A 27,790-nucleotide genomic window follows, 5' to 3' on the forward strand; every position below is an offset into this window, starting at 1 on the left:
TATCCCTGGTATCAACAGCCATAGGTAGAAGGAAAAGAAACAGGATCGTAATAAGGGAAAAGCTGGGCCATGATGCAGAATCGACAAGGTCTCAGCTGATGCCTCTTGAGACACTCTAAAGCTGCACTTCAAAGCTGCCCCCTTCTGGAGCAAGGGGTCTTCCAGTGGTTACAGCACAGAACCTTAGACAACAGGAGCCCCTTCAGCCACCAGCATCTAGGGGAATGAATCCCTCAGTTCTGAACGGGAATCCTGTGTGGCATGACCCAAGAAGCAGGCAACACCCTGCTTCTTGTGGTTCTTCCTCCTTTTTGTACAAGTCATGCATGAGTAATTGTTTAAAGTGCTTATAAAGTAACTGGCATATAATCATTCATCTCTTTTATACATTGTCAGTATACAAATGATTTCCAAATTCTAACTTTGTTCAAATGATGGCTTAACTTTCCTCAATTCATGGCATAATATAGAGACTATGTTTTTGTTTTTTTAAATGTAGTTAAAGAGAGTAGACACATGTTTCTGAGGGTCAAGGTAAAGATAACAATACACTGTCACAAATATATTTACAGATGGCCTTGTCCAAATCCATTAACTAAGTGTCAGAGCAGAAACTAGCATCCAGGTTTGCTGACACCTGAGTCCACTGACCTCATCCCTATACCATTAATAAACCTGGCAGCCCCAAGTCTTAACACAAAGACTATCACTTTTCTAACCATAAGCATAAGATCGCTTGTCCCAAAATACCTCCAATGTATGTATAACCCTTAGTACAGCTTCATAGGGGAAGGAATAGGTGGGAGAGTTCATTATTAAACACTATACATTCAGCCAGCCAAATATCCCAGAGTCCAGAGAGGGGTACAAATAGTTCATATCCTAAGGTTATAGCCATAGTTCCCAGCCAGAGCAAAGTTTCCTCTCTCCTAGTCAACTAATCCCCTCAACTTCTGGGCACAGGGAGGTCTTTCCTTTGGAGGTCTCCCCTAAGACTGCTTCTTTTTTGTGGTCATGGTGATGAAGTTCTAGAACCTAGGTGAGGTTCGGTGGGCTGAGGTCCAGAGCCGATGACCAAGAAAGAATTCTTGAGACATCTTTGGTGCAAAATGGTGGTTTATTAAAGCATGGGAACAGGACCGTGGGCAGAAAGAGCTGCTGCCCCGTTATACTGAGGAGTGGCTGATTATATACACTGGAGTTGGGTAGGTGAGAACAAAGGGGGTGATGTTAGTCTCTAAGGAATTTTGGAAGCAAGGTCTCTAGGACCTTGAGGGGCTAGCTATTGTTGGGAGAAAGGTTATTTATTACTAGTAGTAAAAATCTTCTTGTGAGACCTTTTAGATGTATATCAGTGGGCCATATGCTTGGGAATGATTCTCGACACTATCTTGGAGATCTAGAGATAAAGTTTCACATTTCTCCTATCAAGTGTCCTTGTCAGTGAGATTTGGGTTTAAGAAATTTAACTTTATTTAGGGCTTGAGGAACTGAGTTATTTGCCTCTGGAAATTGTGCTATTGTTAAGATAACTTCTTTGTTGTAAATCTCTAGGACATTGGTAAACCAAGGGAGACTCCTGTCTTGCAGGATTGTGATCTCTGCAAGTTAACTATTTGTTTTTCTTTTAGGGCAGTCAGGGGTGCCTGAGGAATGTCACACATATTACCTAGGGGAGTGGGTGGAGAGGGGGTGCAAGGTGCCAGCTTTTGCTTTGTCCTCAGCCAGCCTCCAGCTCCCTCACCAATGGGCATAAATCCTTTTTTTTCTCTTCCTGATTCCTTGGCTCACTCTCACCAAGGTGTTACTTCTTGGTTCCTGTCCTCTAGTATGAATACTCCATGTTTCAGATGCTTGCCCTATGTCTCTAAAGGGACCACACCTTTCCCACTGCAGGGCTGGGTCTCCTTTCAGCATTATTTCTTTGTGTTGTTACTCACAGACACCCTGCCTGTAGGGGAATAGCTAACTGCCCTTTATTTATTCCACCTTATGATATGCTAAATACTTAGAAACTGAAGGGAGGGAGAAGGAGTCCTGTCCTACCACTAAAGGAAAAAAAACGAAGATGCTGGGACATTCAGTGTTTACCTGAAAATCAAAGAATTCCAGTTTCCTTTCCTGTTAATTCCCTTCCTCTCCTTTGTGCAGTTTTCTTGGTCTACTCTGCACCTTCCCAAATCAGTCAGTCACAGAATAAACTCATGTCAGCAGAATCATCAGACATTGTAACCTGTTTGTGCTTCAGATAATATTTACATGCTGTTTGCATATTACTTATTTTTCATCCTGTTTTTCTGCCTGCTCAAACCTTTTATCATTTCATTTGGGGCATCTCCTTGGGTATAAGTGTCTGCACAGTTGGGGGAACAACAGCAATGCTGCATCCTCTTGACAAGAAGCTGGATTTTGCAAGGAAATTGGACACAGTTTCAATCACATGCAGGGGATATTTACACATTATTCTTGGTGGGGAATATGGTCTTAAATATAAAATGCACACAAATATGCGATCTGTGATAAAGAATGGGAAGCCTCTGGGATACCTGAGTGGCTCAGTTGGTTAAGCCTCTGCCTTCAGCTCAGGTCATGATCCCAAGGTCCTGGGATTGAGCCCTGCAACTGACTCCCTGTTCAGCAGGAGGCCTGCTTCTCCCTCTCCCACTCCCACTCCTCCTGCCTTCCCTCTCTCACTATCACTTCCTCTGTTGAATAAATAAATAAAATCTTAAAAAAAAAAAAAAGAATGGGAAGCTTCTGTCTATTCCCTTTAGAAATAGAGCTGTTGGTTTTTCTAAGCATTGGCAATTAAAGCCTTGGGGAATAAAACTCTAAACAGTTCTATGATCCATTCTTTTATTAAACAGACTTTTTAGTTCATGTGAATATAGTAGAGTGCACTTTAGAATCAAAAGACCTCAACTTACATCCTAGCTTTGTACATCATTACTGTGATAATCTGGAAACTCAGGATTCCAATTTAATACTCTCTTAGGATATTCACTCTAAGAACAAATATCTACCCAAAATATATTTATAGCTCCAAAACAGTTTTACTCATTAGGATGCTTATATTTGTGCCTTACTTTGGAATTATTTTTTTAACTGTTATCCTTCCTCATTAATTAAAAAAATATATTTTTAAGTCTGTGTGTGTGTGTGTGACAGGTCTATTCCTGCCATCAGCCTAAATTCTAGAGGGAGATTAAGAGTGGGGATCAATGAATCCATGATTATGTTGATCATTACTGATTATAATACATGCAATGAATAAAAAGAACAGGCTTCAGTGACAGAACATCATGGAAGGAGAAAACTCATTCATGGAGCAGCAGGTAGTCCTATAAAGTCTGTCAGAAATGCATGAAAGTTACCTAAAGATGAGTTTTGAGTTATCTGGGTAAAGAACTCAGGCAATAAATAAATAAACAAACAAAATTCTGGGCAGGGAGAATTGTATGTGCTATGTCCCTTTGCTGGACACGAACTTGGAGCACTCAAGAATGCCAGGGTCGAGGAGGAGCAAGATGGCAGAGGAGAAGGAGAACTAAATATCATCAGGTCCCAGGAATTCAGCTACATAGCCATCAAACCATTCTGAACACCTAAAAAATCAACAGGAGGTCGAAAAGAAGAGCAGCAATTCTAGGAAAAGAAAATCGACCACTTTCTGGAAGGTAGGGAGAAGGGAGGGATTGACTGCTTTTCTCTGAGGGCACATTGAGGAGTGGGGCATAGGAGCTCTCAGCTCCTATGGGGCCGAAGATAAGGAGGCTGCAATTTTCATTCCCATCCTCCAAAGCAGTACGGAAAGTGTTCAGGGAACAAAGGCTACTGAAAGTGAACCCAAGCAGATTACTTAGCCTGGCTGCTGGCAAGGGCGGTGTAATTCCGTGTCGGACAAAGACATTTGAGAATCACAGCAACAGGCCCCTCCCCCAGAAAATTAGCAAGAACATCCAGCCAATACCAAGTTCACAGATCAGTGATTACTGCTGAACTCCAGAGCTAGTGAAATGCAGCACATAGAATTCATGTCTTCTTTTCCCATGATTCTTTAGTCTTTCAAAGTTAAATTTTTTAAATTTTACTTTTTTCTTACTCTATTTTTTAAATTTTTCCTCTTTCCTGTGTTAACCTTTTTTAAACTATTTTATCAATACCTTTTCAAAAATCTTTTAAGATTTTCATTATAATAGTCATATTCTATCTCTTCATTGTATTTAACCTTATTTTTTGTATTCATATAGGTTTATATTTCTTTAAAATTGTGGCATACAGTTTCTTCTAATAGATCAAAATAAACCCTAAATCTAACACATGGCTTTGTTCTAGTCTCCAGCCTGATCATATTCTTTTCTTTTTTTCTTTTTTCAACGAACATCTTATCAACTCTTTTTTTAGAATCTTTTAAAATTTTCATCATTACAATCATATTCCATCCCTTCATTGTGTTTTTTGTATATATACATGTTTTTTACTTACTTTTGTATATATACATGTTTATCTTTCTTTAAAATTCTGGGAGGTAGTTTCTTCTAACAGATCAAAATACACCCAAAATCAAGTGTATGGCTCTGTTCTATTCACCAGTCTAATATATATATATATATTTTTTTCTTTTTTTCCTCCTTTCTTCTTCCTCTCCCTACCACCCCCCCTACCCCCGCCATTTCTGTCTCTCCTGATTTGGTTACTGTATATTTTTTTCTGGGATCATTGCACAGACAATATGCAGTAACAGTCACCTTACAGGCAGCACAATGGCACTAAATTCATATCATTCAGAAGTTACCCTGAATGCAAATGGGCTAAATGCCCCAATCAAAAGACACAGGGTATCAGAAAGGATAAAAAAAAAAAAAAAAAAAAAAAAAAAAAAAAAAAAAAAAAAAAAAACATTGCTATGTTGCCTGCAAAAAATTCCTTTTAGCCCCAAAGACCTTCATATTTAAAGTGAGGGGGTGGAAAACAATTTATTATGCTAATAGACATCCAAAAAAAGTTAGGGTGGCAATCCTTGTATCAGATAAATTAGATATTGAGCCAAAGACTATAATAAGAGGTGTGGAAGGATGTAATATTATCCCTAAAGGGTCTATCCAACAAGATCTAAAAATTTTAAATATCTATGCCCCTAACATGGGAGTAGCCAATTATATTAACCAATTAATTAGAAAATCAAAGAAACACATCAACAATAATACAATAATAGTAGGGGACTTTAACATTCCCCTCACTGAAATGGTCAGATCATCTAAGGAACAGAACAACAAGGAAATAAAGGGTTTAAATGTCACACTGGATCAGATGGGCATCACAGATATATTCACAACATTCCATCCCAAGGCAACAGAATACACATTCTTCTCTATTGCACATGGAACATTCTCCAGAATAGATCATATCCGGGGTCATAAATCAGGTCTCAACCAGTACCAAAAGACTGGGATCATTCCCTGCATATTTTCAGACCACAATGCTTTGAAACTAAAACTCAACTATGAGAGGCCAGTTGGAAAGAATGCAAATACATGGAGGCTAAAGAGCATCCTACTAGAGAATGAATGGGTCAACCAGGAAATTAAAGAAGAATTAAAAAAAAAAAAAAACTCAAGGAAACAAATGCAAATGAAAACACAACTGATCAAAATCACTGGGGCACAGCAAAGACAGTCTTGAGAGGAAAGTATAGAGCAATAAAACCCTTTCTCAACAAACAAGAAAGGTCTCAAGTACACAACCTAACCCTACACCTAAAGGAGCTGGAGAAAGAATAGCAAAGAAAGCCTAAACCCAGCAGAAGAAAAGAAATAATAAAGATTGGGTAAATGATCTATATTTCATCAATGCAGTAGAAATCAAAAGAACAGTAGATCAAATCAACGAAACTAGGAGCTGGTTCTTTGAAAGAATTAATAAGATTGATAATCTCCTGGCCAGACTTCTCAAAAAGAAAACTGAAAGAACCCAAATTAATAAAATTATGAATGAAAGAGGAGAGATCACAACCAACACCGAAAAAGAACATATTATGAGCAACTATATACCAGCAAATTTGACAATCTGGAAGTAATGGATGCATTCCTAGAGAAAGATAAACTACCAAAATTGAACCAGGAAGAAATAGGAAACCTGAACAGACCCATAAACAGAAAGGAGATTGAGGCAGTCATCAAAAATCTCCCAAGAAACAAGAGCCCAGGGCCAGAAGCCTTCCCAGGGGAATTCTACCAAGCATTTAAAGAATTAATACCTATTCTCCTGAAACTTTTCCAAAAAATAGAAATGGATAGAAAACTTCCAAACTCATTTTATGAGGCCAGCATTACCTTGATCCCAAAACCAGACAAAGACCCCATCAAAAAGGAGAATTACAGACCAATATCTTTGATAAACATGGATGCAAAAATTCTCACCAAAATACTAGCCAATAGGCTCCAACAGTACATTAAAAGGATTATTCACCCTGATGAGGTGGGATTTATTCCTGGGCTGCAAGGTTGGTTCAACATCTGCAAATCAATCAATGTGATACAATACATTAATAAAAGAAACAAGAACCATATGATACTCTCAATAGATGCTGAAAAGCATTTGATGAAGTACAGCATCCTTTCTTGATCAAAACTGTTCAAAGTGTAGGGTTAGAGGGGACATACCTCAATGTCACAAAAGCCATCTATGAAAAACCCACAGTGAATATCATTCTGAATGGGGAAAAACTGAGAGCTTTTCCCCTAAGGTGCGGAACATGGCAGGGATGTCCATTATCACCACTGCTATTCAAGATAATACTTGAAGTCCTAGCTTCAGCAATAAGACAACAAAAAGAAATAAAAGGCATCCAAATCAGCAAGGAAGAAGTAAAACTCTCACTCTTTACAGATGATAGGATACTTTATGTGGAAAACCTAAAAGATTACACTCCAAAACTGCTAGAACTCATACAGGAATTCAGTAAAGTGTCAGGATATAAAATCAGTGCACAGAAATCAGTTGCATTTCTATACACCAATAGCAAGAAAGAAGAAAGAGAAATTAAGGAGTCGATCCCATTTACAATACCCCAAACCATAAGATACCTAGGAATAAACCTAACCAAAGAGGCAAAGAATCTGTACTCAGAAAACTATAAAGTAGTCATGAAAGAAATTGAGGAAGACACAAAGAAATGGAAAAACGTTCCATGCTCATGAACTGGAAGAACAAATATTGTGAAAATGTCTACGCCACCTTTAATGCAATCCCTATCAAAATACCATCCATTATTTTCAAAGAAATGAAACAAATAATCCTAAAATTTATATGGAACCAGAAAAGACCCCAAATAGCCAGAGGAATGTTGAAAAAGAAAACCAAAATTGGCGGCTCACAATTCCAGACTTTAAGCTCTATTATAAAGCTATTAGCATCAAGAAAGTATGGCACAAAAACAGATACATAGATCAATGGAACAGATATAGAGCCCAGAAATAGACCCTCAACTCTATGGTCAATTAACCTTTGACAAAGCAGGGAAGAATGTCCAGTGGAAAAAAAGACAGTCTCTTCAACAAATGGTGTTGTGAAAATTGGATAGCCACAGGCAGAAAAATGAAACTGGACCATTTCCTTATACCACACACAAAAATAGACTCAAAGTGGATGAAAGACCTCAATGTGAGAAAGGAATCTATCAAAATCCTTGAGGAGAACACAGGCAGCAACCTCTTCGACCTCAGCTGCAGCAACTTCTTCCTAGGAACACCACTTAAGGCAAGGGAAGCAAGGGCAAAAATGAACTATTGGGACTTCATCAAGATCAAAGCTTTTGTACAGCAAAGGAAACGGTCAGTAAAACCGAAAGTCAACTGACAGAATGGGAGAAGATATTCGCAAATGACATATCAGATAAAGGGCTAGTGTCCAGAATCTATAAAGAACTTAGCAAACTCAACACCCAAAGAACAAATAATCCAATCAAGAAATGGGCAGAAGACATGAACAGACATTTCTGCAAAGAGGACATCCAAATGGCCAACAGACACTTGAAAAAGTGCTCAGCATCACTCGGCATCAGAGAATTACAAATCAAAACCACAATGAGATACCACCTCATACCAGTCAGAATGGGTAAAATTAACAAGTCAGGAAATGACAGATGCTGGCAAGGATGCGGAGAAAGGGGAACCCTCCTACCTTGCTAGTGGGAATGCAAGCTAGTGCAACCACTCTGGAAATCAGGAAAAAATATGAGGGTTCCTGGGGGGTTGGGGAGGTATAGGGTGGCTGGGTGATGGACATGGGGAGGGTATGTGCTATGGTAAGTGTGGTGAATTGTGTTAAGACTGGTGATTTACAGACCTATACCCCTGAAGCAAGTAATACATTATAAGTTAATAAAAGAAAATGCCATTGTAGATAGATCATATTCAAGATAGACTAGCTAACAAGTTGGAAATGTACCCAGGCCAGATACCATACCATAAGGCAATGGAAAAAGTCTTTTGAAAGATGTTTTACAGGAGACCGTGTGGGCTGATTTGCAGTTTTTACAAAGATCATTCTGGTTAGTCTGTTCAGAGTTGCTTAAAGGGAGCTTTAAAAAATGGGTGTAGTAAAACCAGTTGGGATACTACTCTAGCACCCCAGGAACAACATGAAAGTGTGTCATCATATCCTCATTTACCATCATCGTTGTCGTTGCTAAATTTGAGAACTGAGAAATGGTAACCACTCTTCTCTATACTTAGTTGTGTTTACTGGTTAAACATATTTAAGTTGGGGTGGGGGAGTGCAGGGGGAAGAGAAGGGAAAAGATTTAAGAAGTATCTTACAGATAATATTAGCTAACTGGCTAATGGCCTGAATATAAACGGTACAATGTGAGGGAAATGCAAGTATTCAAGAATAACCTTTAAAGTTTCAATTTGTGCAACCAAGTCGATGAGGGTAACACTTTTTGAGATGAGGAAAATTAGTGCAAAGGCAAGATGCAGGGAAATCCCCATTTTCAATGTTATTTGAGATGTCTGCTTGATTGTGTCATCAGCCCTAAGAGGATGGCAAAAGTGATTATCCCTATACTAAAGATAATAAACATCTAGTTGCATATAAATAAGAATAACCTTCTCAGAACCTTCTGCTGACATGTGGGCCTGAAATCTCTATAGGCATATAGAATAAACTGTAGAGAAGACCTTTCATGTCTTACCTTCCTTCCCATAAATAGCATATGGTGATTCCATAAGCCAAGACTGAAGAGAGAATTTGCCTTTAAAATTATGTTTTAAGACTCCTTCATCCATTTTTCTTAGAATTATAATCCAACTGTGGAATGGTTTCAAGACTCACATGAGACAACGACTGTTAAGAATTTTTTTTCTTAAATTATTATACACGAACCTCAATATTTTGGGGTGTGGAGAGACAGCTATCTACTCACATGCTTGGTGCTTAAGCATTTTATGGATCTCTTTTGTACTTTCTAAACAAGTAGATTTTTTTTTTTTACACAGGTGGTTTAGGAGTTCCAATTAGGAATAAATGCAGAGTAGAGGCTTGGAGAGAAAATCTTAACTATAAAAATAATTCAGGGTGAAGGATTGGCTTTGCATGGTCAGCTAGATTAGGATCAGAGTTCCACTGGTATTGGGAGAGATGAAGCTGGTATAAATGCCTGGTTCCCAGCACTCCCAAAGGGGGCTAATATCACTTCAGATCTCTTGGAGGGACACCTGGGTGGCTCAGTTGGTTGAACATCTGCATTTGTCCCAGGTCGGCTCAGGTCATGATCCTGGGATCAAGTCCCACATCCAGCTCCCTGCCTAGTGGGGGACCTGCTTCTCCCTGTCTCTCTCCCTATCTCTGTTAAATAAATAAATAAAATCCTTAAAAAAATTTTAAAAATCTCTTGGAAAAATGTTTAGCCCATCCACCTCTTTTTTTGGGGGGGGGGGCCAATTTTTTTTTTTTTTTTTTTTTTTTTTTAGGAGAGATCAAAGTCACTCTAGGGTTTGTGCAAGGTTGATTCAATTTAGGATAGTACTCTGATGGGGTTTGCATAAAATGAGGTAGAATGTAAAAAAATGATCCCTTGTTTGTAACTTCCTTTTACTTCCTCCCACCCAACACATCCGTGTCCTTTCTTTTCTCCCTCCTAATATTATCTCTCACCTGTCCTTTTTCATCCTCTTCATTGCTTTTTGCACTGTCTAAAGAAGGTGGATTCATTAACTTATCTTTAGTGCTGCTTCTGAAAATTCCCAGGAGGGATCAGGATTGCAAAACCAAAATGCATATATGGCCTCAGTTAAGTCAAAATCAGCAGCTTTTTGTCAAATAAAAACAAAAACAAAATGCATTCTTCACTGCATTGTCATAGCAACCATTTCATTTTCACTGTAAAGAGACAATTAAGTACTAACCTGGGTGTTAGTGCAAACTTTTTGAAAGAAAAAAATGTCATTCTTCCAAAAGGGGCAGGGTTGTTTATTTTCATTGTTACTTCTGGCTCCAAATGAGTCATTATTGGCAATTACTTTACCTACTTAATTATTTATTTATTGGTGAACACATGGAAGAGGGTTTAAGAAATGTTGGTGGCAACCCCCAAGACAATACAGTCCTATCCTCCCTGGGCCAGTTAGGAAAGTACTTTTTACAGGCAGTATAAGTCCATGAGAACATCACTTCCATATCTCATACTCTAGAAACAGATTTACATTCACCTGGAGTGCTTGTCTTCTGTCCATCCAAATAAAGAATGAAATTGTGTGTAGATGTAATATCATGTCTCCTTTTGACTCTGCTCTGTGGAAGAAGGTATGGAGCCAAAGACTGGAAATATACTGTCTGGTTCCTTATCACTAAGAGTTACTTCACTAACAGTGTCAGTATCAATCAAGTCACTTGTATTGCCCCCCTCCCCCCCACACACACAGTGCTATGCAAGGATACAATATGAGATAAACAGACATGCTTCCTGGTGGGGGAGACAGATATTTATCATACATAGATACACACACACACACACACACACACACACACATTCATGCACATATTTAAGTATGAATCTTATGATTGCTTTGAGAGTTTATACCAGGATGGTATTACCTAGTTTTGGTTAGAAAAGTCTCAGCTGAAGAAGTGATGTTTGCATGGAGATTTAAAGAATAAATTAAACAAGGTAGGTGAGGGTAGGGAAATATTCCAGGAGAAGGGGGAAAGCATATGCAAAGGCCCTATGGCAGACTAGAGCATGCCATATTCAGGGATATGAAAGAGGCCAGGGGACAGGGAGACATGATGAGCTGTAAAATAAAGACGAATAAATGCCTTTGAATTTGACTTTGATTTTCCAAATGAATGAAGACCATATCATTCATCAAACATGTATTGAATTTGTTCCCTATGCCAAGCATGAAGGTGTAGATAAACATGGTCCTGACTTTGTTTGGCTCACTAATAACTGTTCTCTTCCTCTCTGACTTCCACAAAATATTCTGGTTCTCTCCCTATTATATGAAGCAATTTATCTCTATATTTTATCTCCTCTATTACCTCTGAATACCATGCCTGGGCCACAGGAATGCCCCAGGTCCAGGAGTAGAGCCAGAAGTGAAGCCACTGAAATTGCTAAAGGAAAAAGTACTTGAAAAAATGGGAAGCAGTTATGATTGTTCAGAGACAAAGAGCCTCTGAACATGGTTAATTTATCCTGTGCTACACAGACATAAATTTTGCCAGCACAGCATTTTGACCAGGGCTTTAGAGTTGAAGAAGTCTGACCACTTACAAGTCATTTCTTCCTTGTCACAGCGAGGGTAGATGCCATTACTCACCTCATATTATAAGTAGCAATATTCAAGCTTAGAAAGGCTAAGTGAGGTACTCAAAATGCCTGCACCCTTGCCGTTGTTAATAAGCAGCAGAGCCTATATCCGAATGCCGAATTCCTGACTGTGATTCCAGTGCACTGGTCATACGTTTTATTGTTCTTGGCCGTACAGTATCTATCTCCTGGACCATATTCATTGCTTTGTTTAGCTGCTATGAATTAGGGATGTGCTATGTTCCAGGACCTACACACAATAATTTGAAAGGTATGGGCCACACTGTCATGTGGCCGGCGGGGGGGGATTTGGGGGGGGAATCTACTGACAACATACTTAGGAAATAAATACTTGAATGAATAATCACAAACCATGATTAATGTAATGAAGGGGCATGATGCATTCTTTATGCAAGCAAGAGAAGGAGGTCACAATTTACATCTGAGAGTCAGAGAAGTAAGTCTGAGACAGGAAAGGCAGGTAGGAGGTAGCCAGGTAAAGATAAGTGGGAATAGCATCTGAGGCAGATGGAATAGCATGTACAAAATCTTTGGGGATAAACAGAGCATTGCACACTTGAAGGACTTAGAGAAGGTGAGGGAAGACAGAAGGGACACCTACAGAGTTCCGTGGGCCATGTTGAGGATTTTATCTTCACTTCAAATGTGATGGAAAATCGAGCAAATGCAGCAGGACAGCAGAAGCCCCCAAGAGCACTATCCTTAGCACTGAATTGTAAAAAGAAATGACACCTGGGAAAACAAAACAAAACAAAACAAAACCTCTTCTGTCTGACAAGGAGTCTGGGAAGGTTTCGAGGACACACTCAGACCAGGGGATGATGGAGGCCCGATGACAGGCTCAGAGAGTGAGTGGGTAGGAAATGGCAGTTTTGAGATCCCTGACACAAGACCTTGCAAACAAAAGCAAAACCCAAAGGATCTTGTGAAGTCAGAATTAAAACCATGAACCACTCAGCCCCTACTCCTTAGCCAGACTCCCTCCCTTTCACTACTACATTTCTCTTGGCAGGATAGGTGTTATTTTCCTGCCCAACTTCAGAGCCCTCACTGTTCCAGTTAGGGCCATAGGCTGAGCAACTACTTGTTGACAATTTTCTGAGTAAAGTTTCATTGCAATTATTTGCTCCTTTGGGGCTTAAACCATGGGCTTAAATAGCTGAGGGCCTTGATGAGAAGTTCAGAGCCTGTTACCTCTGGACAGGCAATTCAGCTGGACTGGGTTCTAGCTGTTGAAGTGTTTTGCCCATCAGCCAGGGGCAGCACTTGCACGATCACTAATGAGTACCACAGTGCACTACCCAGCATCGCAGCAGTTTGGGGGTCCTGCATCCACCCACATGCACACCACCACACTGGAGGCAATGCAAAAGCAGGGGAGTAAAAATGATAGATGGAAAGCTATGAGCTAATGGAAGGGGGAATTAATTTCAAGGGCAGAAAGAAAGATACCACAACTCGGCAGCAAGATGGGAAAGATAGGGTCCAAAAGGAACAGAGGAAGATCAACCAAAATAATAGCCAGAATGAAAAAGAGAAAGGGGAAAACTGTATGATTATGATGATTGGAACTTGTCAAAGTTCAACAGAAAGCCATTGTCAGTGGTTTTGAAAACTGAGATAAGAACACACTTTATTTTAGTAAGAGCCTGACTTTGTCTTCTTGTCAATGACACTCTGGGGTCCAGTTTCAATGAACACTTTACAAGTCCAACTTAAAACACATTGACTATGCCTAAGAAATGCAAAGATCATCTCTTTCTTTCAACTATTAATTTGACATCAATTTTTTCATTTGATTTCTATCTCTTTATGTTCTTTAGAACTATAAAGCTGACTTTAAAAGTTGGCAAGATTAGATAGCTTTGCACTTACAGAAGTGGAGTATTCCTAATGACAACTTTAGAAACAGAATACTTTAGGGACACCTGCTTGGCTCAGTCATTTGAGCATCCAACTCTTGATTTTGGCTCAGGTCATGATCTCAGGGTCATGAGATCAGACCCCTCATTGGGCTCTGCTCTCAGCAGGGAGTATACTCGAGAGTCTCCTCTCCCTTGTCCTATACCCCTCCCCCCACCGAAATAGAATAAATCTTTTCTAAAAATAAGAAAAAGAATACATTAAGTCCAGACTTAATTTTTGTTGTTGTTGTTAATCTACTTGCTTTATTTGCAAAGTAATACAGAGCATCATCGTCTTTTACCTAATGTATTCCCCAGCAAGGTACAAACAAGCATTTTCATATTATAAGGAAGAATTTGAGGTTGCTTCCTACAAAAAGGATCTTTGATTTACTCTTGATGAATGTGGCCAAAGGTTCAAAGGGAACCAATGGAATCTGGCAGAAGTGTGATTCTCCAGGCTGACTGTGGAGAAAATGCTTTGCCTTTGTATGTTATATCACTGCAAGGCAGTGACCTAACAGTTGTGGGACTCTCAACCCAGCAGGAATGGTAAATATCCTTCTAAATAACACAACAGCATGGACTTTGCCAGCACTGGCTATATATAAAAGAGCAAATCTGCCTTGTAGGTATGGGGGAAAAATATCTTGAAATCAAAATTTAGGAGTCAGATGACTGGTAGAGGACAGAAATTGCTATGCCCAACAAAATCAGAAGTGACTGACTGGAAGAACTGGCTATTGAGGTGGCCTGGAGCTCTTGAGGATATCATGGAGAGCCAAACACTGAATTTCCCAAGCATGTGGTCAGTTGTACTAATAGCATCCCACTGGAATAGACACAACACCAGGCTTCTGCGCAGGAGAGGAAAGAACTGAGATGTAGATGATTTCAAGCATGACACAATCACTTATCTCATACTCTAGAAACAGATTTACATTCACCTGGAGTGCTTGTCTTCTGTCCGTCCAAATAAAGAATGTAATTGTGTGTAGATGTAATATCATGTCTGCCTAGAAATACTAATGACAAAAACAAAACACAGTAAAACTAGGTCTTATCCAATAGACATCTGGTTGCCTTCATTATTTATATTTCTATGCCAGACACCTATCCAAAAAGTATGGCTATACTATTTGGTGTGTGTATCTTTTTATGTATATCCCATTTCCCTTTCTCCATCCCTCCCTCCCTCTTTATTACCTCATCAAAGATAGGAAGTGTAAAGAGAATAGCATGAAAATGATCTACAGATGATAGGGCCATCAACTGTAATGTACTTGCATCAACTTGCATTTCCTGAGCACCCACAATATTCTAGGCACTGTGCACTACTTTTCACACATGATACCCTTTAAACTTCAAATGGTGAGAACATCTCAATGGTCGTGGTAGAGTTTGATGGGGTTGTATATCAGAGACTCTGGTAACAAATTGCTAGGGTCTGAATTTTGAGTCTTGTCACTTGCCAGAGGTGAAGGAGCTTGCCCACTGTCACCAACCAACAATCTGAGACCAAGATTTGTAATCAGTTCTAATATAACAAAGATCATACTTTTTTCTATTACGCCATTCTTCTATAAGATGCAACTCTCTCTACCCCAAAAAACAATTGTTTTTCCCCCATAATTATACTGAATCCTTTTATCATCATGCAATATTTGATAACTAAGCCAAGAGTATACTGACCCTCCCAATGACTGAGGAAGTCCCAATTTCAAACATCCTGTCCTATCCTCAAATATAGGTTATTTTTTCTTCTTGAAGATATGGTTACTCTAATTAGGAAGCAAGGAGTATGGGTGTAAGGATGGTAAACACTGGTCTTAACTGCCATGAACTTTCATTTAATTCAGTCATATGAATGTTCCAATCATCTGTCAGGTAATAATGTATCCTTCCTATTTTCTGGGACTCCATCAGACACATGTTTCATTTTTATTACACAGACTTTGGGGATATTGTGAGAATTATGAAAACTTGTCCCTTCCCACCTGAAGTCTCCATTAAGGCCTTCTTGTCCCAATTTTCACCTGTCATTTGGGAATGCACAGAATTTACTATTTCTCATAAAAGATTCAATGAAAGATAAAATAGGAGCTTGAGAATACTTCAAACAAAAGAGAAGCAAACAATGAAATGCCTGTTCCTTGAAAAGGCTGTGATTCAGATTTCATAAGAAATATTGTCATTACAAAATGGACTAATATGAAGAAATGCAACATAGAAAACTATTTTATGGTATAGCCAATTAATAAATCAGTGGTACTAATACACCTGATTGAGTGGTTGCTACATGCAATACCGTTGTATGTATTTATTTCACAATGGCAACCATTTGGTCCCAACAACCTGCTAAGAGAGGTACTATTATTATCTCCACTCTAGAAATAAGGAAACAGAGCCACACAAATAATTTCAAAAATAAAAGTGATCAAACTAACAGACTACAAGTAATAGCTTTCCTCAAAACACAACATAATGCCAAGAATTTATGGTACCTAATGCCTGCTTCAAGTATAGAACTTTTTATTCAACCAGAATGTAATAAGCATACACTTTTTAGCAGACATTGTGTTTATTATCCAGTCGGTTCTCCTCTAAAAATCACCATGCTATGCAAAATTGTGCAATAAAAATACAAGACTTACAGGGAAAAAATTGGGTTAGGGACATAACACTCAAAAATATCACCAGTGACATTGAAAAAATCTAATAAAATGGTGGCATGGTTTTATACAAGTTAAATGGCTAAGCAGTGCATAAATGTTACAATGAATATGGCATTTTACCTTAAGAAAAGGGAGGTAAACTTTGCTCGTGGAAGGAAGTGCCAGAAGCATTGCTGCTTGTGATTTATTGTAAAATTGTGCAAGGGGACAAAGAAGGATGTTTGAGGTATGTGTATGTGTGCGTATGCATTTTTGTGTGTTCCTCGCATGGCTTGGTATAGCTGGATATAGTTTACTGTGTTCATCTAGTGTTTCTTGGGGAAAAAATTTATACATGCACAAGCTTTGTACTGTACTCAGATTGTTTCCTAACCTATCCATCTGTTAGGGATGCATTTGCATTTTCAAAACAAGGCTTAAAGCACAACTAACTGGCTATACTTTTCTGAGCAGACCAGGGTAAGTGCTCTTTGGAGCTGTACCTATGATGGGGCCAACAGGGGAACTGCCCTGACTGGAGACATACGGAAAGCTTTATGTAGAAGGGGCCACTGGATGATGTATCAAATATAAACAAGGTGTCAGAAGCACAACAGGTCAGCAAAGAAAAGGACAAGAGGAGGGGAAAATGGGGGACAATATACATTGTGGGGAAAGGACTTAGTGAACAGTTGGTGCATTAGTTCATTCTTGATTGGCTTTCTCATGCTGTTAGACTATGGCTAACTGATGGAGGGAGAATGTTTGTTGTCTTCACAATGGTGTACTTAGTGTTTGGGCTGGTGCAGGCATTTAGTAGTATCTCAGTAAAAATGGAGAACCAGCACATGGATGAAAGCACTAAGAGTGGAGAAGTAAGTCTTTCACATAGCCTGTCTAGAAAATAGAACTAAATGTGAATTTACAGCATGGGTTTGACACCTTTTTAAATAGTTCTTATTTGAAGAAATTACATTCTCAAATGTAAGTTCATCTTACGTCTACAGTTTGACACCATCAGATAGTTCTAGGACTCTTCTTCTAATAAAGTATTTTTACCGATAAAGCTGGTAATTCATTAGTATAAATATAGTATTAGTTCCTTTGTGTAGTATATATTTCTAAGGACATCAGTAGTAATGATGAGAGTATTTCAATGAACTAAAAAACCTGAAAGTGAGTTTTTCCTAATCCAGTTTTGTATCTGTCTCTGTGCCCTATAAATTTTTTCTTTACTTTCTTTTTCTCATTATTCTTTGGACAGTATCTTAAATACTGTGATGTTAAAAGTTTGAAGCCTGTCACTATTACAGATTTTAATAGCTTGCCTTGAAATCTCTCAAAATAAATTTATACAGAAGAGTTGGCAAATTTCAAAGTTGCTCATGAGCACTATCTGACCACTTTTCAAATTTAATATCTTAGCAATAAAAAGTTAGACAAGGAGAACTCAAGTAACCATAGTGCTACACCATCTTCTGAAACAATAATGGCATCTCATAATATGGATTAGCATTTTACCTGATAATGAATTTAGACCAAAATGAAAAAGATTCAGGTGGGCTTTGCCTGGCATTAAATTAAGCATATACCTATACGCTCTAACAATATACCTGCTGGTACATTTCAGCCAGACCAGACATGACTAGGCCTGGTGTTTTAGACACTACAACCTAGTTAATCAATAAGACATATGTAAAAAGTTCAAAATAAATGGAAATGTTTATGAGCCTTCATCTTGAGATCTAGACCCCAACAACCTAATCTAAATAAATATTAAGCAGAATATAAATAGTGGTTATAATGAAAAGTAGTTATAATAGTAAGTAGTTAATGTTTCATGGGTACTTTTTTCCTAGGCATTATGCTAAGCATTTTTCATATATTTATTAGATCTTCAAAACCACCATATGAGGTAGTAATAATTATTGTCTTCGTTCTACAGATGAGGAAACTGATGGACAGATAGAAGGGTTATAGCCCAAAATTCCAGGGATTAGACTTTAAAATAACCACTGTTCTAGAATATATGCAAAAACTTTTCTTGGCTTGACTGTAAGTTCCTTGCCTGAATGCGTTTGGTTATATAAGCTGAATTATAGATGATAGGTGTAAGAAAAGCCACATTTAACCAAGGAGCAGAAACTAGATTCTGGAAATTTACTTAGGGTGATGATAAAATTAGGCTTAATTATAAAAACACATGGAATTTCCAAGGCAATCTGCATCCTTCCCACAGGCCTGAGTCATTGAGGATTGGCCAAGGTAGGGAGACTTAGCTCCCCTGGGGACGATCCTCAGAGAGCCAGAATGGGATGAGGTTTAGATGTATGTCAGCCCTGGAGAGAGTCTTGATCTCTCTATGTGTCAAGGGCCTCTCTATGTCTTGATGAAAGGGGCCAACAGTGATCACCAATGCCTTGACCTTGCTAAAGAAATTATAAAGAAGATAACATATTGTCAAATACCCAAGGTTAAATAAACAGGATAACGTATTTTACAGTAAGCAGCAGGTAAAATAAGAATAGCCTCAAGACTAAAATAGGTTGTAATTTATTAAAAGAATGTACTAAAAGTTGATGGTGGAATAAACATAGTAAGAAGCCCAGAGGCCAAAGTGACAGTGACTTGGGGCCTCTCTTTGGGAGTTGGTGGAGTTGAATCTTTGTGGACCAATACCTCTGGGATTCCTGTAGACTAAAACATGCATATCTTTATATGTACATACTTGTCTAAAAATACTTTTATAGTATTGCTGGGTCTGATCCTAAGTACTTTACAAAAACTAATTTGTCAACATGATATTATGAGGTAGGTACTGTTATTATCACCCCCATTTACAGATGCAAAAGCTAAGGCATGGACAGGCTAAATTTTTTGCCCTAGGTCACAGAACCAGGAAATGGGAATCGAACTCAGGCTAGCTTCATTCACTCATTCTTAAACATTATGCAGTGTAAGGAGGAAATGTGGAAGCGGGAATTTGGTCAGTGGCATTCATGTTGGTTTTCACAAAGTCCTAAAGTGTCACCAGACACGGTAAAACTTTCAACACAAAATATCGAGTCTCGATGAGCTCCAGTTTGAGAATAATGAAATCAGACACTCCATAAAATGAACGTCATAGCTTTTGAGATCTTAAATTGCTAAGTATCCTTTGTTAAGAAAAAGTGTAAACACACACAGACACACACCCATTCAGAAGCTTATGTAGGTATAGAATTTACAGTTATGTTTAAAGAAACTATGGATGATTTCTTCAATTGTAAAATTTGCTCATGAACAGAGAAACAGGAACAAAACCCTAGGTTAAATTGTATCATTTTCTTTTTTGGATTGCTAAACCATGATTTGCAAAGTCCTCATTAGTAAGATGACAGCAAGGATCATGAAGGAAGGAAGCAACATTGCCTAGGTCCTTAAAGCCTGTGAACATGGTAAGCCTTTCATAAATGGTGTAGGTTAGCATGGTGGAATGGAATTCAAAGTCTACAAGTATTCCAGTAGGAAAAGATAAGCTTTTAAAATACAGTCTGATTCAAAACCAAAAGGATCATTAATTCAATATTGTTTTGTCTTTCTATTTTACATTCATTATGTATTATACAGTTAGCCGCTGGCAGCTCCTTAAAACCATTCAAAGACATGTACATTCAAATTAATGTTTGTTGGAAAACTACATTCCTTCCACATGAGATGGCAAAGTCTCTCTTAATTCTTCACCAGAGCCTCAGTTTGAAATACAATACAGAAATATTCTGGTAGCCAATAGGTCTGATGAAATTTTTTTTATGTTTAAAGACTGTTTGAATCACAGGTAGGTAAAAGACACCCATTATACAAACAAATGAGCTCCTCTAGCATGTTTATTTAAGTGCCTCCTGTTTGTCAGTACTGCAGACACAACGATATACCACAGACACTTGATCCTGCCTTCATGGTACTCGTGGCCTAATCAGAGAGAGATGGCCAGTCAAATGATTGGGGCATATAATTGGGTACATAAATTACAAGCAAAGGGTATATAATTACAAGCAGAGGCCAATGGTACAAAGAAAACAGTTCTCTGTATAAGTAAAGAAGCTGGCCTAGACTTGAGGCTGTAGGTGAGGGCAGCCTAGGATGGATGTTCTAAGAAGCAGAGGAAAATCATTCCATACAGAAGAAAACAAAAGTAAATAAATATTGCATGTATTAAAGGTTCTGTGGCTGAATGAACACACATATTCAAGACCTAAAGGACTGTCCATATGGATGGTGGCCTGGGGAGAAGGGTGGGGGAAAAGTGGTGGCAAATTAGTCTGAAAAAGTTGGTAGGGGGTAGGCCACATGGTACCTTGAAGACTCCATTAAGGATGGGGATTTTACCCTCTGATCAATGGGAAGACCTAGTTATGGAACACAATGATTGAATAAATATATCATCGGATTTCCACTGACACAAAAGGCCATGGCATCTATTCATTTTTTTTAATGTAATTGAAATTTTATAAATGAACAAATATATTCATTTACTTATTGCTTTACCAAGGTATGACTAAAAAAAAAACTATAAATTCAGGTTCATACAACATGATCCTTTTTGAGGCATACAATGTGATGATTTAATATATGTATAGTTGATTACCACATCAAGTTAATTAATGCATCCATCACCTCACATTTAATATAACCTTTAGAAGTCATGCAAAAGGCAAACATACCTAAATATATAGGGGTGGGGCTCCAGATCACAAAAGAGGGCACTTCATAAACACAACTGGACCAAGGCAAGTTGTCTGTAGTTTTCTCCTTACTGATCTCACAACTCCCCACGCCCTTCTACCAACATCTTTTCAAGTTTATAACCAAGGCAGTAATATAACACACTGCACAATAAGTGAATAGTTGTTTACTGATTTTTCAAAGGAGCCAAAGGAGACAAGGACAGTTATGGAGACACCATCCACACCACAAATAACACAAATGTCAGGATGTTTTTGCCCTATTAGCAATTTGTCAACATAAAAGAGTCAGCATCACTAGATCTTGGGTCCTTGCCGTCAGTGTTTTATAAATCAGAACTAAGCAAGAAAAGCTTACTTTTCAGGGCAGCTTAACTCACTACTTTGTAGGTATGGTGAAGGTGAATAGTAATAATAATAATAATACAACAAAGGGGGCATATATTAACCTAACTTTCAAAGGTGCCAGAGTCTTTGTATAGCAAGAAATCATGTAGTATTAATTCTTCTGTGCATATATGGAAAATAAAAAATAACCACCCTTACTCAAGATCACAGATTTCTGTGATTTTCACATCTTTGTTCTGATCAAAAGTACTTCAACTCTGATTACCAGTATGAACTTCTATGTAGGAGACTTCTCCAGGGCAGGCATGCACATGGATTCACCCAAAAGCATTCGATCAATTAATATACACAAAAAATCTCCAATAAATGTGCCAAGTTATTATACCAACTTCCTTTTTATTTTCCTAATGAAAAGGCCCTAGAGATGGCTATGCTTTCTCTCCTAGCCAAAGTCATTCTTGATGTCATGTGTTAAGTATTCAGACTTCCTTTGCAGTCATTTTATTTGTAATAGTGTCTTGTGTGTTGTGTCTCCTAGCTCTACATACAAACTACCACACTTACAATCTCCATGAACCTAAGTGCGTCAGTAGCTCTGGGGATGCTATACATGCCGAAAGTGTACATCATCATTTTCCACCCTGAACTCAATGTCCAGAAGCGGAAGCGAAGCTTCAAGGCGGTAGTCACGGCAGCCACCATGTCATCGCGGCTGTCACACAAACCCGGTGACAGACCCAACGGTGAGGCAAAGACAGAACTCTGTGAAAACGTAGACCCAAACAGTAAGTAACTTTCCTTTCCTTTCGACTTCCCCTCCTACATCAGGAAGCTCTAGGAACTGTGGTATGAGTTTGCCTTTCTTTGGAGAGATACGGTGTCCATTTTTGTCTTAATGGAGTGATTTCCTGGGTGAATGCTAACCTCTGCTCTTAAGAGTTTGTCTTATTCTTGCCTGATTTCACTTTTACTCCCTGTGGGAAAAAAGCTTTTAGAAGTTCTGCTTCTGAAGAGTGAAATCTCCTCCTTCCTTCATCCTCATTGGTACCAAACCCTCCAATTGACAGAAACATACCCGTTGGGTTGTGACCCACCTTTTCAGGTCTCCTCATGTTAAGGGAACAACTTCCCAGGAGGGAAGCTTTAACACCTGATTGAACTGTAGCAAAGTGAATAAAACTGGAATATTTAATAACTTAGGAAGCAAAACTTCTTTACACTGGAACATGAATGTAGAGAAAGTTATAATCCTTTACTAAGCAAGCTTTCTAGAAACAAGAAAACACCCAAGTATACAGGCTGAAGACCACCATGGTCATGACATCCCCACATGGGAAAGACATTTACTGTGCCACCGCAGCAGAGTTTCATTCCATGAAAGACAGAATATTAGGGAGGAGATTAAAGGTGAAATGTCACATCTGATATGCTACATTGCATATCTGCAACCCCTGGGTAGCCTCTAGTCACCCCTGCCAATGACTCCAAAAAGATAGACATACACATACCACTTGTATGCAAGAAAACAAGACCTCTTTAACTAGAGGTTAAACACATAGAATTCCCACTTGTCAATTTTACTAATAATATGGTGAGATGAGTACATTTTAAATTAAAAACACTACTTCCAGGATTTGTTTTCTAGGAATGAGTTGACCAGTTCCAAATACAATGTGGCAGATTCAAGTGTTCATAATACTTTGTTTTAAAAAGTAGAGGGGGATTCAGGTCATCCATTAAATCCTTCAAGACATTTTTCAGTTATGAACTCATTTTGTCATAGACAAAGACTTCTCACCAAGCAGAAAGGAATTCCTATTCTAAAGACTCTGAGGTAATCCTTTATACTCTGCAAGTAAGAAAGAGATCTTTTAAGAGCAGGAGGCAACAGAGTTTGTTCCTGACAAATACTGTGCTAAGATCCATGATCTTGGCTCCTCTCCATTTCTAAGAAGTTGGCTGAGTGAATATTGTGAAACTCATTGAGAATATGTAGACAGGGTTACAAAGGCTTGTTAATAATATTGTGGGCTTCACTTGGACCTTTTAATAGAAAGGATTCTGGGACAAGACAAGAGGAAGGGCAAAGACCACACCGAAAGAAAGGAGACACAGAATGACTGTATAGCCTCTGCTCTTGTGTCTTCAGAGCAAATGGTGAATTGAGAGGAGAGAAAGTGGAGAGCGAATCCTGTGGTATTTGACGTGATGTTGGAAGAGGCTCTGCGTTGAGACAGACCTGGTTTCAAATCCCAACCACTCCACTTCCCAGCTGTGTGGCTTTTAGAATCACTGAGCTATCCTAAAGCTCAGCACCTTCGTGTTTAAAATGGAGATACTAATATTTATGTCATAAGTGTGTCATAATGTTATGCTTCTAGAAAATAATATGTGAGTTGTGACTGTGCTTTTTTATTCCTTAAAAGGCAGAAAAGTGCATTTTAATGTGATTGGTTATGTGGATGTGATGGTAGAGTTCAGGTCTGTATGGAGGTAGATGCAGCTGATGCCCAAAAAGAAACATTTCCATGAAAATATATGCATAAGCATCTATTTTTATGCATACTTGTGTTGATAAATATATCTGCACATTTATACTTCTGTAGTGTTTCATTCTAGACCCCTTGCTAGACTTGCATTTTATTAAACCTTTATCCTAAAGACATTCCATTAAGTATTTTACATTTATATCTGAGCATGTGCACACATACACATGCACAGAATTTAACTAGATATGCCCCAAAATTAATAAGCAGAAAATATGGTCAAAAGTCTGTACATATTGAAAAAAAAATGACCACGTTAGAAGTTTTGAATTTGGACAATTCAGTACTTTGCTACTTAAAAATAGTTAGCTTTCAAACAACATTTCTACTACTATTAATTTTAATAATTAGGTTCTATCCTTGCGGCAGCTATTTTGGATACAGTAATGGTTGTAAAATGCTAATACTAACACTAATACTGACACTTGTACTAGTAGTAACACTAACACTACTAATAATATTGCATTAGCTAACCTTTGAAATAGGCAATATCCAAAGTGCTTTGTGTATAAGATCTCTTACCCTCACAGTACCTCTGTACGAGAATTGTTCTTTTTACTGAAGAAACCCAGGCTTAGTGAGATTAAGTGCCATTACCAAAATCACACATCTAGTTAGCAGTGGAGGTTGGACTGAAACCCAGGTCTGACTCCCAAATCTACGCCTACTTCTCTCTGCTGCTCTGTTCCTTAGAATGTGTCATATCATACTTCCAAAATAGAAATTACTCTTTTGGCTTCCTCAACTGATGATTTAGGTTTCATATAAGGTATATAATGATGTGTGTTTCAGACTCTTTAGTTAAATGTGCTGGGAAATGTATTATTGTTGCTGTGTTGTCATAAAGATAGCTGTAACTTGAGCTCAAAGAAGGCTGCCCAGGTAGAGGCCTCATCTTACTTACTCAAAAATTTATATAACTTATCATTTATGCCAGTCATGACAACTATTCCATTTGGAATTCATTTGGTGCCTTCCTATGAAAAAGTTTTGTTGGGTTTTGTCAATGATATTTTCGTGTCTACACAGAGCAAAAATAAACATTTCAGGGGAAAAATGAAATCAAATAGAGTGCTTGTCTTATAAGCAGTCCAAAACAATTTTAAAAATTGTCTTAGTTCATTTGGTTTTGTGTAGACATTCCCTAAAATACCACAAGTAATTTGAATAGACATTTGCCTAACCATAGGAGGAGATTCATGTACCTCCAAACATTGGCGTCTCTGTTGACCCAGCTTCCAGAGGTCCCCCTCAAAAATCAAAAGAGTTTATCTAAACAAAATCTTCCCAAAAGAACCTTCTGTAGTGGTAAAAATGTTCTAGTCACATGTGGCCAGTTAGCACTTGAGATATGGTTACTTAATTGAGGAAAAAGTGTTGTTTATTTTAAATAATTTCACTCAAAATAGCCATCTGTGTTTGTGGCTACTCTATGAGAAAGCTCATCTCTAGAAATTAATATGTCTTAACAGGCAAGGATTTTATCTAGGGCACGTATTGGAAATGTCTCCCAAAGTTTTAGCAGTGATGGTGACCGGGGATAAAGTCAGCTTAAAGGGATGAAACATTTGAGATGAGACAAAAATACAAGTAGTTATTTCAAATGATCCAGAAGAGCATCTAATCCAGAAATAGTGGTATCCTAGATAGTCATTTTATTCAGAAAATCAGTCCTAAGTAATGCAAAACTGTATGTATGTAGGCAAAAAGCAGTAATGAAAAATTCAATTCATGAAAATAAACAGTAAGACTACCTGATGTGAGGGAATATTACTATATTCTATTAATACCAAATATGGCTCAAGTATTCTCAAATTCCTGAACTTCGGTAGCAGAGACAGAGGAATTATTTGCTGAAATTAAGCTGTCTGGTGAAAAAAGAAACAAAAGCACACACCATGTACTTGAAAAAGCAATGTGTCTTTCCAAAAGGAAAATTCTGTACACTATTCTCTGAGGGAGGGTATCTGAGAGGAAGTTGGGTTTATAGGATGAGCTCGAAGTAAATAATGAAACACCAGTGTCCCCTTATTCGTTGTTGCTCTAAACACTTAGTCTCAATGTATTTCAACCTTGAGTGTTCTCGTTTTTAACAGCTCTGCTCCATCATTGCAGCTTGCCATCTGGTGCATGCACGCTTCTACTCATCTACTGCAACTACATGTCCACATAACAATGAATTTGCTTGTTGGCTTACTATGGGCAGAAATTACAACTGCCCCAGCACTGCCTGAGTTTTCCCCCAGGAAGCTCAGTTTTCCTCTTAGGTTGCTTCTTCTGTCAAAATGTCATTGCTTAAAAGAAAAACTTCTGTGTGGAATGCACAAAAAGTAAATCTTAAAATTTTAACGTATCTGTACACTACTACTACTGGCGTTAGATATTCAGCATTGGGCAAGTGCTAGTTGGCTTCTGTATTGGGATTGAAAAACAGTAGGACGTCTAAGGGCTTAGCTCAGCTACTTGTTGAATTATTATGTATACAAACAAGATTTCTATTGCTAGAGGGTCAGAAGAGCCTGACTTCAGACAGCTTTAGATCTAGCCACCATGATGCCTTCTCAACATTCCTTTCTAAGAAGAAGGGCACCTCGAGCTCTGGTTCTCGCATCTGCATCCTGAATTCAGCACATTTCCCCACACTTTCTATTGCTGACTTGGTAGCTGTCTGTTCGTGGCAAACGTGTAGATGCCAAATAAATAAGAGGACCTGTTGTGCTTGGGACATGGTTTATCGATGGCCGCTAGGACCCTTTTCCAGTTGGATGAATGGTATTAACTGAGGCAGTATGTCTTTATTGGGATGGGTGGATAAAAACTGCTGCCTTCCTCAGCTGGACTGGTTAGAAACAGAAGATACTCTTTGAATTATCTTCAGGCCAGATGCTCTCCTTGTAAAGAATCGCAGTGCATAGCGATGAGTAGCCCTAAGCTACCTTTGTCCTAAACTACCATCCATTTTCTAAGCCAATGTCCCCAGGTAGTGCAGACAAAGTCCTCAAATACCTGCATGGGTTGCAGATAGCTTAGACTCTGAAAGGTCAGTAGCAACTAGAGATGTCAGGCAGGTGGACAGCTTGGGTCCCCCTTTCTAGGATGTGGGAATGTATGATTAACTGACTGACACAGAGGCTAGACCTACACTAGACCTGTGAGTACACTGTATGATGAAGCATAGTTTAGAAGAATAATTTGTACCTAAAATAGAAAATCTAAAATAAGATATTTTAAATATGTTTGTATTCTGATGCCGGGTTTTTGTTTTTTTTTTTTTCATTTTTTACTACCATTTTTGCACCTACTATAAGGAAAACATACATGAAAACTTGTGCTGTTCTCAAAGAAGGTAATGATTACATAAAATAGTTGAACTGTTAACATAAGAAGACATTTGATTAAAAAAAAATAATATATATATATATATTGCTGGAAAATGGATGTAGTTACCAAACCTACATAAGTAATAATGCCTAGAAAACTCTGGAACATGCTCCTGTGCTGTGTTAATTTGTTATGGTTTTTGTTTTGTTTTGCTTCTTCATTTATTTGGATCTCTAACATTCTCAACATTATGCTATTTGTTTCATCCTGCCAGACTAACCATGCAGGCTGGTCAGCATGGCTGGACTAGGCTAAGGAGGGGGAAAAAAAGGAGGGGGTGGCAAAAGGAAGAAAGGAAAGTTCTGACCAGATAGATAACTTATTTGGGACCTGGTTCCCTCAACTGCTACAGCTCAAGCAACTAAAACTAAAACCCGATTGCCTTAAATCAAGAGGC

General features: G+C 38.3%; 1 protein-coding gene across 5 annotated transcripts in view; it reads left to right on the plus strand.

Moving 5' to 3' along the window:
• Positions 1-27,790, plus strand: part of GRM7 (glutamate metabotropic receptor 7) — an 874,189-nt gene that overhangs the window by 797,630 nt on the left and 48,769 nt on the right. For all 5 annotated transcript variants that reach the window (XR_004383852.1, XM_032867455.1, XM_032867457.1 and 2 more), the window contains exon 9: positions 22,005-22,251. Coding sequence is in view for 4 of the 5 variants with exons in the window: in XM_032867455.1 (XP_032723346.1) it covers positions 22,005-22,251 (247 nt within the window). In the remaining variant the exon portion in view is untranslated. The remainder of the gene's footprint in view (positions 1-22,004; positions 22,252-27,790) is intronic.

This window comes from Lontra canadensis, unplaced genomic scaffold, assembly GCF_010015895.1.
Source record: "Lontra canadensis isolate GAN:19392208 unplaced genomic scaffold, GSC_riverotter_1.0 scaffold34, whole genome shotgun sequence".
Classification (NCBI taxonomy): domain Eukaryota; kingdom Metazoa; phylum Chordata; class Mammalia; order Carnivora; family Mustelidae; genus Lontra; species Lontra canadensis.